The 18,774-nt window shown below is 38.6% G+C and overlaps 1 protein-coding gene across 4 annotated transcripts in view; it reads right to left on the bottom strand.

Moving 5' to 3' along the window:
- Positions 1-18,774, bottom strand: part of TMEM117 (transmembrane protein 117) — a 230,294-nt gene that overhangs the window by 77,055 nt on the left and 134,465 nt on the right. For all 4 annotated transcript variants that reach the window (XM_076331658.1, XM_076331685.1, XM_076331676.1 and 1 more), the window contains one exon: positions 7,146-7,243. In XM_076331658.1, the coding sequence (XP_076187773.1) occupies positions 7,146-7,243 (98 nt within the window). The remainder of the gene's footprint in view (positions 1-7,145; positions 7,244-18,774) is intronic.

Genomic DNA, 18,774 nt, shown 5'->3' with positions numbered 1-18,774 from the left:
GATTACTCAGTATAAATTCTCTATGGAGGACCTTAGTGAATATTTTGTGTTGAGACAAAAAAGGAAATAGTAAGGCATTTTTTTATTGTCTTGCTTATCCAGATTCCAAATTGAAGTTACTTACTTTGGTTATAGCATGAGAATAAAAGATTTACTAGAAGCAATAATATTGTCAAATATTTTTATGTTCTTTACATTTATACTATTTATACTATTTATACTATCTATACTATGTATACTATCTATACTATTTATACTATTTACCAGGAAATCTGCCTCTCCTTCTAGATGATTCCAGGTTTCAGTTCAGTAGTCAGTATCTTTTCCCAAGACAAATTATTTAAATATGAAAGAATGAATGGATGAGCTTAAAACCCTCCAAAATAGGGAGAGAATAATGTATGTGTATCTATATGCATGTATATTATATACATAATTATCTTGTTGTTTCATGCAGTTGTATTTGTGGGTCTGCATCACAAAAACCTTTACTCAATCTTAATGAAAGGTTTGTTTCATTTGGGATAATATATAATTTAGGTTGACAAAGCTATAATGTCTAATTAGTTTTCCTCAGTGCAGCCTATAATGAAAAGAACGGATGTTTTAAGAAGCTGTCTTTTGAAACAAATGTGTAAACTACATTCATATATGTGAAAAGAGCATAATTGTCCAGTATGCATTTATCATCTTGACTATGAAAGCATAGAATAAGGAAATATAACTTCTCAAACCAAACACTCAAATAGGTGCATAATAGAAAATCTTTAAAGAAACTATGGTTTATTTCTGTGGGGGAGACGTGGCTATCTATCTCATAAGGAAGCTTCGACTACTTCCAGGGTACAAAATATTGTCCAATTAAGAATCCTGCACAAAGCCATGTTTAACATAATCCTCTACAAATATAACGTATGTACGTGAAGTGGTGCTCTGTAGCAATTCTGAACAATTAATTTGAAAAAAAGCTTTTAAACCTATATTACTAACTTGCTGAATCAAAGTACTGTGATTACTAACATACACTTCTGAGCATGTGTAGTTTTGTTTTTTATTATAGAAAGCTAGAGAGAGCTTATGAAAATACATACTAAAAGAAGATTATTTAGTTTGCAAAGTCAAACACAGCAAACACAGGGAATCACAAATTTACAATTCTCCATATTACTTTATTCTTTTCCACGTTGGTATGTGCTTTGTATTATTTCAGACAGGAGTCCTATGTCAAAGACACATTATTGCACCAATGAAGACTGATCATTGTGTACATGTACAATGAATGTCTAGCCAGGGACACCACGGAAATGGATTCCAGTCTGCTACTTGCATATTCAAACGTTCAGCTTGTATATATTATTCTGTCATCCTGTCTGCAATCAATATTCAGCTGCACAATCCACTGTTATTGCTACACTCCCCCATTTTGATAATCTACCTTTGAATATCAATTTTCTCTTCCCTAGTTGCACAAACCTCAGCAGCTCTTTTCCTCTCTTCCAGTATGTGGTGGGTTGACCCAGGCTGGACGCCAGGTGCCCACCAAAGCCACTCTATCACTCCCCTCCTCAGCTGGACAGGGGAGAGAAAATATAATGAAAGGCTCATGGGTCAAGGTAATGACAGGGAGAAATCACTCACCAATTACCGTCACGGGCAAAACAGACTCAACTTGGGGAAATTAACTTAATTTATTGCCAATGAAATCGGAGTAGGGTAATGAAAAATAAAACCAAATCTTAAAACACCTTCCCCCAACCCCTCCCTTCTTCCCAGGCTTAATTTTACTCCCAAATTCTCTACCTCCTCCCCCTCAGTGACACAGGGGGATGGGGAACAGGGCTTGCAGCCAGTTCATCACACATTGTCTCTGCTGCTCCTTCCTCCTCAGGGGGAGGAATCCTCACACTCTTCCCCTGCTCCAGCGTGGGGTCCCTCCCACGGGAGACAGTTCTCCATGAACTTCTCCAACATGAGTCCTTCCCACGGGCTGCAGTTCTTCACAAACTGCTCCAGTGTGGGTCCTTTCCACAGGGTGCAGTCCTTCAGGAACAGACTGCTCCAGCGTGGGTCCCCCACGGGGTCACAAGTCCTGCCAGCAAACCTGCTCCAGTGTGGGCTCCTCTCTTCATGGGTCCACAGGTCCTGCCAGGAGCCTCCTCCAGGGCGGGCTTCCCACAGGGTCACAGCCTCCTTTGGGCATCCACCTACGCCAGCATGGGGTCCTCCATGGGCTGCAGGTGGATATCTGCCCCCCCATTAACCTCCATGGGCTGCAGGGGGACAGCCTGCCTCACCATGGTCTTCACCACGGGCTGCAGGGAAATCTTTGCTCCGGTGCCTGTAGCACCTCCTCCCCCTCCTTCTTCACTGTCCTTGGTGTCTACAGAGTTGTTCCTCTCACATATTCTCATTCCTCTCTCAAGCTGCAATTGCTGTGATTTTTTTTTTCTCCCTTCTCTAAATATGTTTATAGCGCCCAGAGGCACTACCACCGTCACTGATGGGCTCGGCCTTGGTCAGCAGCGGGTCCGTCTTGAAGCCGACTGGCATTGGCTCTATCAGACATAAGGGAAGCTTCTAGCAGCTTCTCACGGAAACCACCCCTGTAGCCCCCCACTACCAAAACCTTGCCACGCAAACCCAATACACAGTAATCTTGTTTCTTTTTGTTGGTGTTCTCTTCTTCCCTATAGGTAAAAATTCACACGAAGAACTCTTTATGTCTTGCTCATTATAATCCCCCCCATCCTCTGTTAGGAAAGTTTTGAGGACAATCAATATTGGAACAGTTTGTTAAGAGAGAGTATTCAGGTCTTGCCTCTGTTAACCAAACCACACTCACAGCCCAGAGGTGTCCTGGTGATTTTATTCTAACTGCTACGCTTGATTCTTCACAGGATGTGGCGGGCCACTGCGGAAGACATTGTAATGAAGAGGCAGTGATTTCAGGCACAAACTAGGCAGAGGTTAACCACAGGCCTTGGTGGCAGAGACCTGTATGTTAATACGGGCGACAGCTACATAACCTGAGCACATACTGTGGCATTAGCATGCACCGCCTTTAGCAATGCCACCTGTATGTACTGCTTGTGAGAGCTCGCTCCTGTGCAGATGTGTAAGAGCATAATGCACTCAGCAAACCTCGGGGTACCACCTAGAAAGCTCAATATTGCACAGTTTTGTTCACTTGGAAAAATACTATAAATATTATAAAAACAGATATCCCATAACCATTTACTAAATTAGTTTTAAGTAATTTTTCATGAACTCTCTTAACGTTATTCTCTTCCACCTGTAGTTCATTTTTAATGTATTTATTTGTCTTTCTTCTGTCTTAACAAGTGGTTTCCTTATTAAAAAAAAAGAGACCTTTAGTATAGGTTGGACTTATCCAGTGTTCCGGGGGAATAAAAAATTATTTGCAAAATAACCAGTCTTCTCACATTGTACTTCTCTCTCTGCTTCCTCTAATATCCAACAATAAAAACAACTACTCTTCTATACTGTCCTATTTATTTAACTGATCACTAGCTACTGCTATTGGCTTGTCGTCAGTCTTGTCCAAGATCTTTATTTTGCTTAATTTAACAACCTTTTTTTCTTGTTGCTTCTCTCAAATGCCAATCCTCTCATGTCATACATAATTTGTCTCTCCTAAAACAGCCAAATTATCAACATAGCCAAAAATATAAATCAGCCTATTTCCGTTCGCGCTTATAACATCGCAATAGTGACAGTCACCACAGAGCACTGGAGACAGTTGTCTGTCTACCGCAGCCGCATCTGACTGCCAGATGGTGTGGATATTTAAGTCCCTGTGGGTATCTTTCTTTTGTAACCCATAAACACATCTGCATCATCCCAGTAATTCCACCAGGGTTCCAGATACTTCATTGCTTTCTAAAAAGCCATCTTGACGATATGCTTTCCTAAATCTGTAAGAAAGTGTGTTTGTATTTGCATTGTATTCCTATGCAATATCACACAGACTGTAACAGCGTTACACAAAGGGGCCTCTGGGTGGTGGAAGTAGCCATTTAGCAGAGCTGGAAATGACCAAAATGGAGACCTTTCTATCAAAAAACCCCCAACCTACCACTGTAAAAAAAAGTAGAAAGCACTTAAATGAACTCCTTAGTGATGGGCTAGACAAAAGCAAATAGCAAATGGCCATTTTTGAGCTAGCTGAGCTGTTTGTGGAAGAATTATATTGTGAAGACATTCGAAAGGCAGCCAAAATCCTCAGGAGCAACCAACAACCAGTTGCTGACAAAGTTTCCAGGGAATGATTTAAAACAGGAGATGATAAGCTAAATCAAAACCTTTGCTAATTAGTTGCACTGGAGAGCTGAAAACATTTCCAAATGAGAAACACAAAGCAGTCACATGATCAACCCTTATAAACAAGTGGATGGTGCCTTCATTCCCATGACAATCCATCTGTCTTTGGTACGTTTATAGACGTTTTCTAATTTTACAAAGTAAAACTGAAAAAAAAAAGATGTTAACAGAAAAACAAGTCCAGTGTGTATCTAAAATTTTTGTTTCATCAACCACTTTAAACTGTGCATCACGTATCTAGTATTTGGAATAATTAAAATACAATGCACTGTATTACAGTATCTCTGCTAAACAGGTGTGCCACCAGGAAATGTCCTGAATAAATGGATTTTGGCATACCAGTATCTGTGTAGGGCATACTATTGAGGAAGCTTCATTTAGGACATTTCAGAAATGAGGCTGCTCACATCACACTGCTTAAGCAACAATAAATGAAATGCAACTGCCCCACATTATCATACATAACATTATCAATAATTTAACTCCCTCCTCTATTTTTCCTCCTTATTAGGAAAAAAAAAGGTTACTTTTACTGATGTCTAACGTGCACTATCTAAATAATGTCTCTACAGAATGTAGACTGTTGCCCAGGGCTATTTTATTTCACTGCTTAAAGCTAAAAATAAAAGCACTTATGTCAGCCTTCAGGTTTTGAAATCCCCATTAAGCATACTCTTTAGTATGAAAATCATGCATGAAAAGAACCATCATTTTTTACTTTATCTCCATTTTAAACTTTTGGTAGGATTTGCTAATGTGAATAGTATTTGAAAGAAAATACGGATTTATAACATTTCAGACTGCAAGAAGTCGAAACATCTCTCGCAACAATATTTAAGTACTTTTAATAGTGTTCTATTGTTCTCCCTGTCTGGCATGTAAATTTGAAATCTCCCTATCATGTCACCTTGCTTTTAACCCTTTTTTCCATTCTTCCAGTCTTTTTGTGTAATTAATTTTTTCTTGACTCTTAATTAATCTCCTTTCCAGTCTTTCAGACAAGGCTATTCTTCAGACAAGGGTAAAAAAAATCAATGATGTTCTAGACTGAGCTTTTTGCTGACTTAACCAAATGACGCTGTAATCATTGCTAGCCCGCTTGTTACCTATCTAAGCATGTTTTTATTCATCTGCTTTACCTTTTTGCCCACCCCGGCACACTGAGACAGAATCTTCCTTTGCACGTCCCGCAATGATGACAAGGAGCTGTTTGAGCCCCCCCACCCACTCTGCTCCATAACTCAAACTTTTCAATCATGTTATTTTTTTCCCCTAGCTTTCTAAGATCCCGCTTCCATGCTAGCATTTGTCAAATTACTCATTTAATCTTTAAATTCTGTCATGTCCCTAATAAATATGATTTATACAAATAATGAATACTACTTCCAATATTAAATAATGGGACTCCCCCATTTTATCAACGTAGCAGAAAATTATTATTTTATTTATACCTTTCATTGCACATTTCTGAGATGATTCCTAAATGTTCAGCACACTCCATGGGGGTTACTAGTTTTCTTAACTGCCTTTAGTAAAGAACTTTGTCAAAAGCCTTTTGAAAGTCCAAATAAACTAGATCAAGCATTTCTTCCTCATCCATTATTTTGATGACGTGTTCAAAGAGTTCTAACAGATCACAGAAGGTTTTCTTTCAGCAAAGCTACCCTGGCTTCTTTTAGCAAAATTTAATCTAGAGATTTACTCATAATTCTATTACTGATGATGTATTCAATCCATTTAGCTAATACTGAACTCAGACTTACAGGCCAGTAGGATAATTCTAGTCTGTTGAAAAAAAGCAACAAAACCAAACCAAAAGCCAAATTTTAACATTCAGTTTTTCAATAGGCAATTAAGTGCTAATAAAATTTGCATCAGCTCAGCCCCTTCAGTTCTTATAAACCTTGTTTGTAGTCAATCAGCCATCTGATTCTGCTTTCTTTTTAGTCTTTAAATTTCTCTTATTATTTCCTTTAATTGCCTCAATTTAATATAATATCTCATTTTTACTAGTTTAAAAATATAGATATTTCATTGCATTTTCTGTAGCAGAATCCATGTAAATAAATCTTTCAACTTCTCTGTAACAATTCCTTCTAAATCAACTCTTTAAAAAACAGCAGGTCTGCTGATATTTTCATGAGGTTTTCTGCTTCTGATGTAGTTGAAAAAAATCTTTGCAGTTTGTTTCATCTTCAGCTATAAGGTCTTCAGACCGCCTCTTAGACTATACATTTTCCATCTTCCATTTTTCATGCCACAATTTGTTTTCTGTTTTAACAGTTAACAATTTACCTGGAAGAGGCTATATTTAGGGTCAAATAAATGCTTACCACTCGCAATTTTTCCCATTGATTTTTAAATATTTTTCTTAATAATCTGAGGCCGACTCACCATTTGAAATCCCATTCATGTGTTAATTCAAAGAATTACTATAATTAATTTCAAGGTTATAAAAGGACACTCACTTTACTTACCTTAATTACAAGGACTGACAATGGGACATCTAAATATTATCACATATAGCAAAAATTTTGCAACTCAGTTATAAACAGCATCAAAGATACAAAAGAAACAGTATAAATCAATTTTAAAATTATGTTTTTACATCAACTATTTTGATTAGGAATTGTTCACTCATGTACAGCTTTTGTAATGTTTAATTTTTTGTTAGACCAAGTTTAACTTTTTTCCAACTATGCATTCCGTTTATATCTCTTCCTGCCACAGACAATTAGAAAATATATTTTTGTATGTTCTATAAAAGGTTAATTTACAATAATTTGATTTTACTATTTTCCTACCAGAATAAAATGATCCTAATGTTTCCTTTCTTCCAGAAAGCTCTGGCAGACTTTCCCCAGTCTGGGTAGGGTTTGTCCTGAAGCATCATATCAGTGACCTACAGGGAAAGAAGAAATAATACACAGTTAAACTGGTGTCACAAAAGTGCTAACACAGATTTTATGAACACTTTATTTTATGTATGACACGCCTGCTTCAGTTCTGATAATTTTAATAGTTAGACCATAGAAAAATAGTATCTCTAAGTGTTACCTGCAATCAAGATAAAGTATATTGGCCTACCTATTCTGCCCCTAGAAGTGCATGCAACTCCTTGAGAAACAAGGAAACCTGTGGAGATCCAAAGATAAGAAGAGGACCTAGTCTAAAAGTTACAGCAACCTACAGTACATAAGCTACGTTCCCCTATGGCTACGAGGCTTTCCATTCCAGCCTGGGAGAGGAGACCCACTTCCCTGAGAGCAGCATCAGCAGAATTTCCACTCTTGAAATCAGAACTGCAGCCAAGGAGTGCAAGCCTGTGAATTAAGCACTATATGCCATTTATAATCTCCTCTTGCTTCCTGGTATCAGTAAGAAAAGCACACTTGGGACTAGAGACACAAAAATCCCTTAAAACTTGCACGAAATTTAAAAAGTATGAAATATTTATTCTTATTTTCATAATTCCTATCCAAAGAGACCATCTGTTTCTCTGTCCAGAGACTCATATGCATGCACTACTTCTGGGTGGAACACAAAAGTATTAAAAATGACTTTCAGCTAAATGAGGGAGGTGAATACCCCTCAGGCGCTTGCACTTTTGGGAAGCTGTGTTTTCATATCCATTTACTTCAAGTTAACTGTACTAAAAAGCACCGAAAGTTACATTACAGTAAACTCTCCGTTGTGCAAAAGATCCAGAAGAGTGGAAAACCTACCCATATGTAAAGATTAAGAAATAATTGAACAGATAAAGGAAAGAGGGGTGAGCACCTGTTTCAAATACAGATAAGTAAAACAAATTCTTACTGTCATTGGTATCAGTACACAGTGGAAAATTAGGAACTGTTTTGATTAGTCTGAAAATAACTCTTAATAAGATTTCAGAAGGAAATAACTTCAATTGAAGCCAAGATTTCTTGCTTTTATTTTCCACCACATTTATTTTGATATACAGAGTTTTTAAAACACAGTTTACCATCCAGAGTGTGAGCTACCACTTTCAATCAACGACATTAACAGTGTTTATCGAAAAGAACACATGGACCATGATTAAATTAAAACTACATATAAATTACATTCAACTTCTAAATTTTGGTTCCAAGTCCATTTGGGGTTAAAAGTGCTCAGCATATTAGCCTGAAGGGCTGGGTCCAAAGGATAATGAATATGTTAAATAAATAGAAAAACACGTTCTAGGATTTTATGATTCCGTTAAGCCTAGCCTGAAGAAAGAACAGGTTATATCCCGAAATACCATCTTTACTAATAGTTTTATGTAGGTAAATCTTTTCTCAGATCAGCATGCTATGATACTTTTTTATAAGATCCCTATTATCTAAATAAATATTTTGATAAATATTTAATGCTGGACAAGACCTCTGTAAAGACTTAATCCACTACTTTAGTAATACCCTTTTCTCTTAGGAAGAGTCTACATAGTAATGAATATCTGCAAAGAACAGATATTTCGAGAGGTTTTATTCAATTTTAAAAATATTTTCTCCAGACACTTTCTGGGAAATACTTATTATATTTCGTAGAAGGACGCAATCTGCTGCTCTATGACCAATTATTGGAGTAACATGTTTCATAAGAATGACATTCAAGAAGGAGACATTTTCTGAGGAAAATGGCAAGATGAGGCAGGAAATGTTCTTTCTGATATCAGACAGTTGGTCTTTCATCTCCCAGCTTTGGCATTTATTTAAAGTCATACCACCAGATCAATGTCAGGTCGGTTGCAGCTAAATTGGCTGAAGCAGAGATAGTCATTAAAGGGATGCATTCTATAAAGAGAAATCCAATTACCTTTTGCATTAAAGAAATCAAATTCATTTTCTGGTTTGGTCAAGGACAGTCACTGTGGAAAACGGCTCACGGGAGAAAAGCACTCAACACTGTCATAGCGCAAATAAGTTTTAGATAGGAACATCAAAACCTCATTGCTGCTGTTAGAATGAAGTTTTTAGAAAAAGAAAAAAATATAAATTTTAATTTAATTTGCACAACTTAGTATAAAGAGATGCGTGAGTGCATATTTTTTCTCTCTCTTTGTATTTCACAATGCAATTACTGGCCAGCAAACATTTCTCTCTTTTTTACTGGACTATATTTGAAAACACTGCAGATACTCAGGAATAAAAAATAATTGATCACTCCAGTAATTCTATGTATGCATGCATCCTACATAATCAAGATAAAACAGGGAAAGCCACTTACAAAGTAATTAAGTAATGTATTTTTTTCTTGAACTAAGAGATGTGATATACTTTAATCAATTAATTACACTGCTTTAATTCAGGAAGGAATGGCCCCTACCTATAATGACTCTTTCATTTTATTTAATGTCTCATGAGAGAAATCGTTACACTGTATTAAAGTGCACATTTGTCTGACTTTTTAAGTTACACACATGTCACAGCAAAATATTTTCATAAAAAATTAGTATGCCTTGTATATATTACAGAATCTTAAATTTCATTTTGCTAAATAAAAATATGACTTTATTGACTATTCATATTATTCACTTCACATTAACTATGAAGAAAACTTATAATGCTTTTAAAAAGGAATATTACTATCATTAAATTAATAGCAAAATGTTACAATTCACATTTTTTTGTTACAGAACATTAAATCGTTCCTTTTGATCTGATATACTACAATAATTTGAAAAATTATGTCAGATCATATAGATGAAAGAAGCTGGGATTCTTTCATGGTCAGAGCAAATAACTTACACAAACAAGTGCAGAAAGCAAAATTATAAAAACTCAAAAAACCCCAACAAAACAGTAAGATACCTAAGATACCTGAGATATACTAAGTGGAACAGTAAGACACCTTAAGGATCATTTGCTCCTTACGTGAAGTTGCTCTTTGAGCGTATTGCTCAGGATGCTCAGCACATACTTTAGATGTCTTCTCCCTAGACAGTCATGTCAAACGATGCTACGTTGTCAATCACAGGATCCTTCCCAGCAGAGGCAACGTCTGCAGTGGGAGTTTCAGGTAAGGCTAGGTATCTTTTCTATTAATAAGCTAATTGCAAGTGAAACTTTCTTTAAAAAAAAGAAGAAAATGACCTAATACTTTGGTCATGCCTTCAAAGTATCTTCCAAATTCTTCACTATTAGGAACTATGCTGTCTTCTTCAGAGCGCAAACTGATCATTCCTGGAAAACTAATGTGGCATGGGCTGCTGGCCAAGTTATTTTCATCTACCAAATTGCATTTTAGAAACCTAGAAGTATAAAAGTCCATCAAATCGTTTCATAGCAGCACTTCTCCACATAAGAAACTGCAGAAACTGTATCTTGAAAGAGAAATGGACTCTGGACAAGCTCTCTAGGATGCAATGTAACATTCATTAAGTAGAGGCCAACCCTCAGTGACGGATTTTCATTGCTTTATTCACACTTGGATAAATCATCAAAACAGGGTAAGAGTAGCCCTCCAGAATTTAACAGAATGTAGAAGAAGCCAAGATCCACAAGAAAAGCTTGGGAATACAAACCAAGCGGTGAACTCTGAAATCTTTTTTATTATTTTGATACAGCAATGAGCAGTGAAAGGTCTAGTGGACAGTAGGACTCCAACATCTCATATCAGTAAAGAAATTGTTCATACACAACTGCTCAGCCAGGAGGACAAGACATCATGGTGCTATTGCTGGAAAATGGAGTAGCCTGAATAACTCTGCATTTGGCAAAATACATCTTTCTACCACTGTCAAGTACATGACTCAAGTATTATAAGTGTTATTTTTTTCTGTTTTTATCATTTTACAATTTCAAAATATCTTATTTTAAATCATAAACCTCTTCATAAGTAGCACTAAATTAATTTAATTTGAAACTCAGCCTTTAAATAGTTCACAAGTAGCACTTTTCCACTCTCCCCGAACTCTTTCCACAAGAAACATTATTTTCAGTCCTGCAAGTGAGGAATTTAATTGATAAGAATGAGTATCATAAATTCTAAAAGTTTTCAGAAATTGTAAGGATGCCATGGTGTCGGGGCAGGTCCGAGGGCAGTTTCCCAGGGCAGGTGCATGCACGTGGTTTCATGCAGCACAGCGTTCCTCATCAAAAGAACCCACTGATACCTTTTGCAAAGACTCAACACCGCTTATGTGTTTCTGAAAAGTACGTGGTTTTTTTCTAGAGAGTGGGGCTAAATCAGGTTAAAGTAATTATGTTTCCTGAAGTCAGAGTGTGAAGTCAATGAGAGCTAATGTATACCGCTGAGTGTATACACTCCCTTCGCTTTGCTGTTATATGCTTTTAGGTAAGAGCTATATATAGGTGTCCCACTAACTACACATCTATTCTTTATCATATCTCAGTCTTCAAGTACTATACTACATCATGGTAATCATATACTGAACCAGGGAAACATTTAGTATTCAGTCATTAAAAGCTTCTATCCATCATTTTTGTCTTCATCTTCTTTGAGGTATTTAAAAACTGCAGAGCTGTTCACTTGATGTACAAAAGTAACCTATATGGAAAATGCTTTTATGCTTCTTTCATCTGGACGTTAGGGAGAAAACCGTTTTCCTGATCCACAGTATTTGCACACATGCACCGTCTCACATCTGGATTTCCACCAAAACCAGTTAAAGAACTTCTTTTGTACAAACACTGAGGGGGCTTATATTAATTATTGCCGTCTTTATTGATCCATGCAAATTTATTTCTTCACCTGTTGAGGAAGCAGAAAGCCTCTTCTTTTTTAGCCAGCAGATCTTGATTTGGTTTTTGAATATTACCATAGCAGTTTCTGCCATAGTCACAATCCATGCAGGGATAACAACTCAACAAGATGACAAGAACGACTAAAAATATATACACTTTAGGAGCAACTTTAGAAAAGTCGTCCCTGCCAGCACTTCCTTTCAATTTCCAAATTGAGTTAGGACAGAATGCTCCATAAAGCCAGTGTCTAGCCCACAATCAATTTGTGGTGAAAAACTTCTTTAGATATCAAAAGGTGAGTTAGGGAGAAATCTGGTCTGCAATTATTTTAGGTCTATTCAAGTTATTCTGGAAATTATACTTCGTATTTCAATACCAGCAGAAATAATTCCTGAATAAATTTTGTTTTAAAAAAACCCCAAACATCTAAAACAAACAAAGAAGAAGAATAATTTTCTTTTAACTGGAAATTCCCTGACACTTCATAAATATAAATAACTGTTTAGGAACAATTGTACAATTGAAGTAGGGCTTCTGCAAAAAAATTCTAAGCTGCACCATCTCATTTCCTACCATGTTTCAAGTCCCTACTGTGCACACAAATCACTGTATGTATGCAACAAAATATACTGGCTGACATGTGGCAAGCACTTGCTGTTTATATAACCTTGACACCATGTTTCAGAAGACTTTTTTTCTTGCTTTACTGCTTCCTTATTAGTGTTACAAATGCAGAAGCAGAGGTCTGGGTAATATCATGTATTACAGACAAAGTGTGAGACATAAAGCCACAGCATGATTTTTATTTAAGGCGTTCAACTCAGTTCCATCTTAGGCTGACACGGCAGGAAAGCTTGCTTTACTCTTTTAGGGACCTTGGTGGTTTTGGTAAAAGGCCAGCGGTAGAAGTCACGCCATGTCTGGTGCACATATGCCATATGCATCTAGACCAATGTAGATTCTTTTTATAGTCAGTGAAAAGAAAAAGGCATTTCTGGGGTGCAATTCATTTCAAAATAGGTTCTGTTGTAAAGATGTACCTATTCTCTTCACTCTAAAACAGGACCTGCTCAGATGTTCACACTGCTGACACTGGAAGTCTGGTAACATGAATCCCAGCCTAGTTTCCTACATTTCTTAGTGTTTCTCATCAAAGTGTCATTAACTCAGTCAATGAAATACGTGATGGCTCATAAGGGATGAGGGTTCGTGATAGGCAAAGGGCCATATTCACACATCCTATGCCTAAAAATTAGGCTTTTGCCCTCAGCAGGCTGATTCAGACAAACAAACTTATAGAATCCAAGGTCCTTGGGCAGGTCCTGGAGAGGAGTATGCACAGCCAAAGGATTGTAGAGCATGGATGAGTCATATCACAAAAGGGTGATCCAATCCAGTGAACAGGGTCAGCCAATGCAAATACCAGAGGTACTTGACTAGGTCCTTGACTCAGGTTTCCACAGGATGCGTTTCTGTATTTTTGAGATTAAAAATGCAGAGCTTTCTAGGGAACGATGCCATAGATGCATTGTTTTACTTTGTACAGTGGACCATTGATTAAAGCAATCAAATGGGAGTGCCCACTTTTATTCTCTGATCTCCCAGTTCTTTAAGTTTAACCAGCGTTATAGGCTTTATCCACTGACTTTAATGCAAAAGCGCCTAGGCTAAGAATTGGCCTCCAGGACTCCCCACCTCCTGCAGCTACAGAATCAGAGTCTTTCGCAATTTGTCTTTTGTTTCAGCCTATGAATCTTGTACACCTAGCCACAAAGCAAAGCACTGAAGAAAGAATTGAGCCAGCACGTGATTAGCATATAGGTAGCCTCCACGACCTTGATGGAAAGGTGTTGTGGTTTAACCTCAGCCGGCAACTGAGCACCACACAGCCACTCGCTCACTCCCCCCCGACACCCGGTGGGATGGGGGAGAGAATCGGAAGAGTAAAAGTGAGAAAACTCGTGGGTTGAGATAAAAACAGTTTAATAATTGAAATACAATATAATAATAATAATAATAATCCTTAAAAAAAGAATATACAAAGCAAGTGATGCACAATGCAATTGCTCACCACTCGCCAACCGATGCCCAGCCAGGCCCCGAGCAGCGGCCCCGCCGGCCAGCTTTCCCCAGTTTATCTACTGAGCATGACGGCACATGGTATGGAATGTCCCTTTGGGCAGTTTGGCTGTGCCCCCTCCCAGCTTCTTGTGCATCTCCAGCCCTCCCAGTCGGTAGAGCATGGGAAACTGAAAAGTCCTTGACTAGTGTAAGCATTACCTAGCAACAAGTAAACATCAGTGTGTTATCAACATTATTCTCATCCTAAATCCAAAACACAGCACTGTACCAGCTACTAGGAAGACAATTAACTCTGTCCCTGCTGAAACCAGGACAAAAGGACAGAAGGTTCAAAACGTGATCACGCTGAAAGGGAACTTTTATGCAAAATGCAAGTAGTAGTTTTTAAGTTAGGGTGGGATCTATAATATCTTGGGATATTGCAGGAATGAGAGCATTTCCCCATTTACCTCCAAACTACAGCAACATACAGGTTCCAGGCTCCCAGCTGTATAGTCACATCACATAAACATAGGAGTCTTTGTTTTAGCGTATATGAAACTATACACGAAATGGTGGCACATAGTCATTAAGGTGTGATTCATTCCCTGAGACTGCCTTAACCTAAGCAAAATTTTGATGTTTGAATGTGCCTGCAAGTCACAGACAAGTTCAATTGACCAATCTCATAACGGACACAGAGCTCAGAAAGGTCACTATCAGCAGCAGCAATGAAAAACTGGGAAAAAATCTGGTTTGACCTGGCTTAGCTATGACATAGATGCTGAGCTGTTCTGGCTAGATTTCCAACAGTTCTGGATATATCCACAAGGAATACTTATGTCTTTAAACACAGTTTGTGGTGGGTTGACCCTGGCTGGATGCCAGGTGCCCACCAAAGCCACTCTATCACTCCCCTCCTCAGCTGGACAAGGGAGAGAAAATACAACGAAAGGCTCGTGGGTCGAGATAAGGACAGGGAGAGACCATTCACCAGTTACCGTCACGGGCAAAACAGACTCGACTCGGGGAAATTAATTTAATTTATTGTCAATCAAAATCAGAGTAGGGTAATGAAAAATAAAACCAAATCTTAAAACACCTTCCCCCAACCCCTCCCTTCTTCCCAGGCTTAATTTTACTCCCAAATTCTCTACCTCCTCCCTCCCAGTGGCGCAGGAGGAAGGGGAACAGGGCTTGCAGCCAGTTCATCACACATTGTCTCTGCTGCTCCTTCCTCCTCAGGGGAAGGAATCCTCACACTTTTCTCCTGCTCCAGCGTGGGGTCCCTCCCACGGGAGACAGTCCTCCATGAACTTCTCCAATGTGAGTCCTACCCACAGGCTGCAGTTCTTCATGAACTGCTCCAGCGTGGGTCCCCCATGGGGTCACAAGTCCTGCCAGCAAACCTGCTCCAGTGTGGGCTCCTCTCTCTCCACAGGGCCACAGGTCCTGCCAGGAGCCTACTCCAGCGTGGGCTTTCCATGGGATCACAGCCTCCTTCGGGCATGGGGTCCTCCACAGCCTGCAGGTGGATATCTGCTCCAGCGTTAACCTCCATGGGCTGCAGGGGGACAGCCCGCCTCACCATGGTCTTCACCACGGGCTGCAGGGGAATCTCTGCTCTGATGCCTGTAGCACCGCCTCCCCCTCCTTCACTGAACTTGGTGTCTGCAGGGCTGTTCCTCTCACATATTCTCACTCCTCTCTTTGGCTGTACTTGCGCAGGTTTTTTTTCCCCTTCTTAAATATGTTATCCCAGAGGTGCTACCACCATCACTGATGGGCTCAGCCTTGACCAGCAGCAGGTCCGTCTTGGAGCTGTCTGGCACTGGCTCTATTGGACATAGGGGAAGCTTCTAGCAGCTTCTCACAGAAGCCACCCCTGTAGCCCCTCTGCTACCAAAACCTTGCCACGCAAACCAAATACACAGTTCGTTTGGACATTGCAAACAGGAAGCTTACCAGAGTACCTGCTGTGGAGCATGCTACCAGCTTAGGCACATATTTAAAGAAAGTCACATGTCAATTCCCAAGACATGAAGGAGTGCCATGCAAGACGTTCACAGGACAAAGGTTTCTACTGATCAAATTTAATTTCGGGCCTATCTTCTTTCAACATCTCCATCTAACAACTTTCTCAGTAAGACTTGCATGTATTCATGTGCTGTAACAGATGCAGACAGCTTTCTGAATGGGCCATTAACTATTACTCTTGGGCAGCAGCATCATTTGTATTTCTCTCATGATACCCTCAGAGACTCACTGTTAGACTTGTAAACTGTCAATGCAGCTTCTGTGTAGTCTGTGTTTTGATGTCAGAAGGTCATCATTTGCTGTTCCGACAACTGTAGTTTTGAAGTTCTTGCTCTTCAGAAAAAAGTTGGTGTCCATAAATGACAACACATATGTCACTTGGTGGCTTTTCACCTGCCTTTCCCTTTCCCACTAATACTTTTTAATTATATTTGGTGAGCTAATGGATGAGAGAAGCTCAACAAATGTATAGACAACACTTGCAGTGAGGACGTATTGTTAGGGTGACTCTATGGCAGGTGAGGGACTGAAAGAAGAAGAAACATTTGCGACAACAATTTGTGACAATAGCAAATTTTGAATGAATAATTTGGGGGGATTGCTGTTTCCTTCTCTATTTAACTTCCACTTAGTGACTATTGAGGAAGTATTTTCTTGTGGAGAAGGCTGAGTGAATGTGAGATATAATGGGTGTGTTTTGCCACTTGATTGTTGGGAATTATTTTCACTTTACACAATGTGTTCCAGATTAACAGCATAAGTTAGCTAGAGTAAACATAAGCAGCATAAGCACATCTTTCAAAAATCTCTGTTGGTGTCTACATCATGCAGAACCTGGTAAAAATGAAGCTCTGATGTTTGCCCTCTGCCTTTCACCACTGTCTCACACCCAGGCACGTAAGCCACAGGAGAACCGTCTGAACACTGGGAGGTCCCCAGCGACATGTGGAAGGCACACGGGCCACTCTGCTGAGACACCTGCCTGCTTCCTCTTGCCAGAATAAAGAGCCTAATTAAACAAAAATCCACCTCCATGCTGCTGACACCGTGCTGCTTTCCCAGTTGATTCAGAGCTGTGATGTACTGACAGCTCAGAGTGGTTTCAATCCATTTCACTTCTTTACAGTGACTGGCACAGAGAAGCTGTAGCTTCAGAATAAGTAAATGGGAACTTGAAACTTCCTTTACGTGGCCTTTCCTAGTCTGCACTCATAGCAAACACAGCTACTATATGACTATGTTTTCACTCTAAGTAGAGAATGAGAACAATTCTCCACAAAACAAGTTTCTCATAGTTTCTAGAAATACTAACTTGAAAATGAAAACTGTTAACAGAAAACAAACTGCAAAAGTTCATGAAGTACTTCTGAAAAACCTTCCCATGGCTCTTTACAATATTTTCTTTATCATGCTACAGGGGATTATACCACTAAAAGAATTTTCTGCTCAGCTCCCGATCCTTTGCCAGATTTATGGGCACCGTCATTAATTGTTTTTGATTATCCTTTTATAGTGAAGCTACAACCACATTAAGAACATAATCCATCAACAATTTAGAAATCCTTCTATTGGTCCACATTTCCTGGGCAATTCTGTACTTGAGGTGCAAGCACGGTCACAGTTTTGTCCACTCCCCTTTAAAAATAACTACTTTGGTCTTAATTCCAGAATAAAGAGTGTTACATGGAAAGTACTCAGTGGAAGGTGGTTAGTACTGGCTCCACTTCAACAGAGGAAAAACTCCAGACTCTGTTGCAAAGTCACTTGCTATTCTGAATAACAAATATTTTGCTTTGAAAAAGTCAACCAACTATTTTTTGCGTCAGATTGTGTTCTTTAAGAACATTCAGACAGTCAAATTTTTAACACCTCAAATCATAATTAAAATGTAAAAATACCCATCAAAAATGCACAAAAGGAATGTAGTGTCTTTTCAGAAAGCAGAGAAATGATGATTACTTTTAAACTGAATCAGGATTATTCAAGGTATTCTCAGTGCTGAAAGAGGAACACAAAATGAAGTATGTCCCTATTCCCTGAATAGGGAACTTTTGGGATCAATTATTCAGAAAATTGAGATCATCACTTAAGTTGTCTCTGTTAAAGAACTGTAATATTGGAGGCCTTTAGTGTTTCAAGCATAGTGATATTGCTATTCCCTTGAAATGATGTGATTGGCTCAGCTCAGATATACCAAATTAAGAAAGATAATATAATTAAGTTTCCTTTTATTTGCATTCAGGTTTTAAGATTTGTGTTTTCAAAGGCTTCTCACCAAATATGATGCCTTGAAATGAAGTGGAAGGTAAGACACTCTTATAGTCACACAAAACTCCAAACTTTGCCTTTCAGACAAAAGTCCTGCTACTGCAGAGTCAAGACAAAATATTACAATTTTTAACAACTGAGAATATTGATATCTTTTTGTATAATAAACACCAAAAGGGAAAGCTGGTTATTAAACATTAATGGATACAACTGAAAATGTTTCATACCGCTCCTTGTTTGGGAAGAATATTGAAGACACACAGGGGATAATGGTTTGTGAAGAATTCTTAAGTTCTAGTTGGGTTGCTAGAGGGTGTTTTGGAAAAGGAGGTGCAGCAAGATGAGAGCTGAGAGAAAT

Source organism: Aptenodytes patagonicus, chromosome 1 (genome assembly GCF_965638725.1).
Source record: "Aptenodytes patagonicus chromosome 1, bAptPat1.pri.cur, whole genome shotgun sequence".
NCBI classification, from domain to species: Eukaryota; Metazoa; Chordata; class Aves; order Sphenisciformes; family Spheniscidae; genus Aptenodytes; species Aptenodytes patagonicus.
Note: the sequence above shows the minus strand (reverse complement) of the source record. Positions and strands in the feature narration are given on the sequence as shown.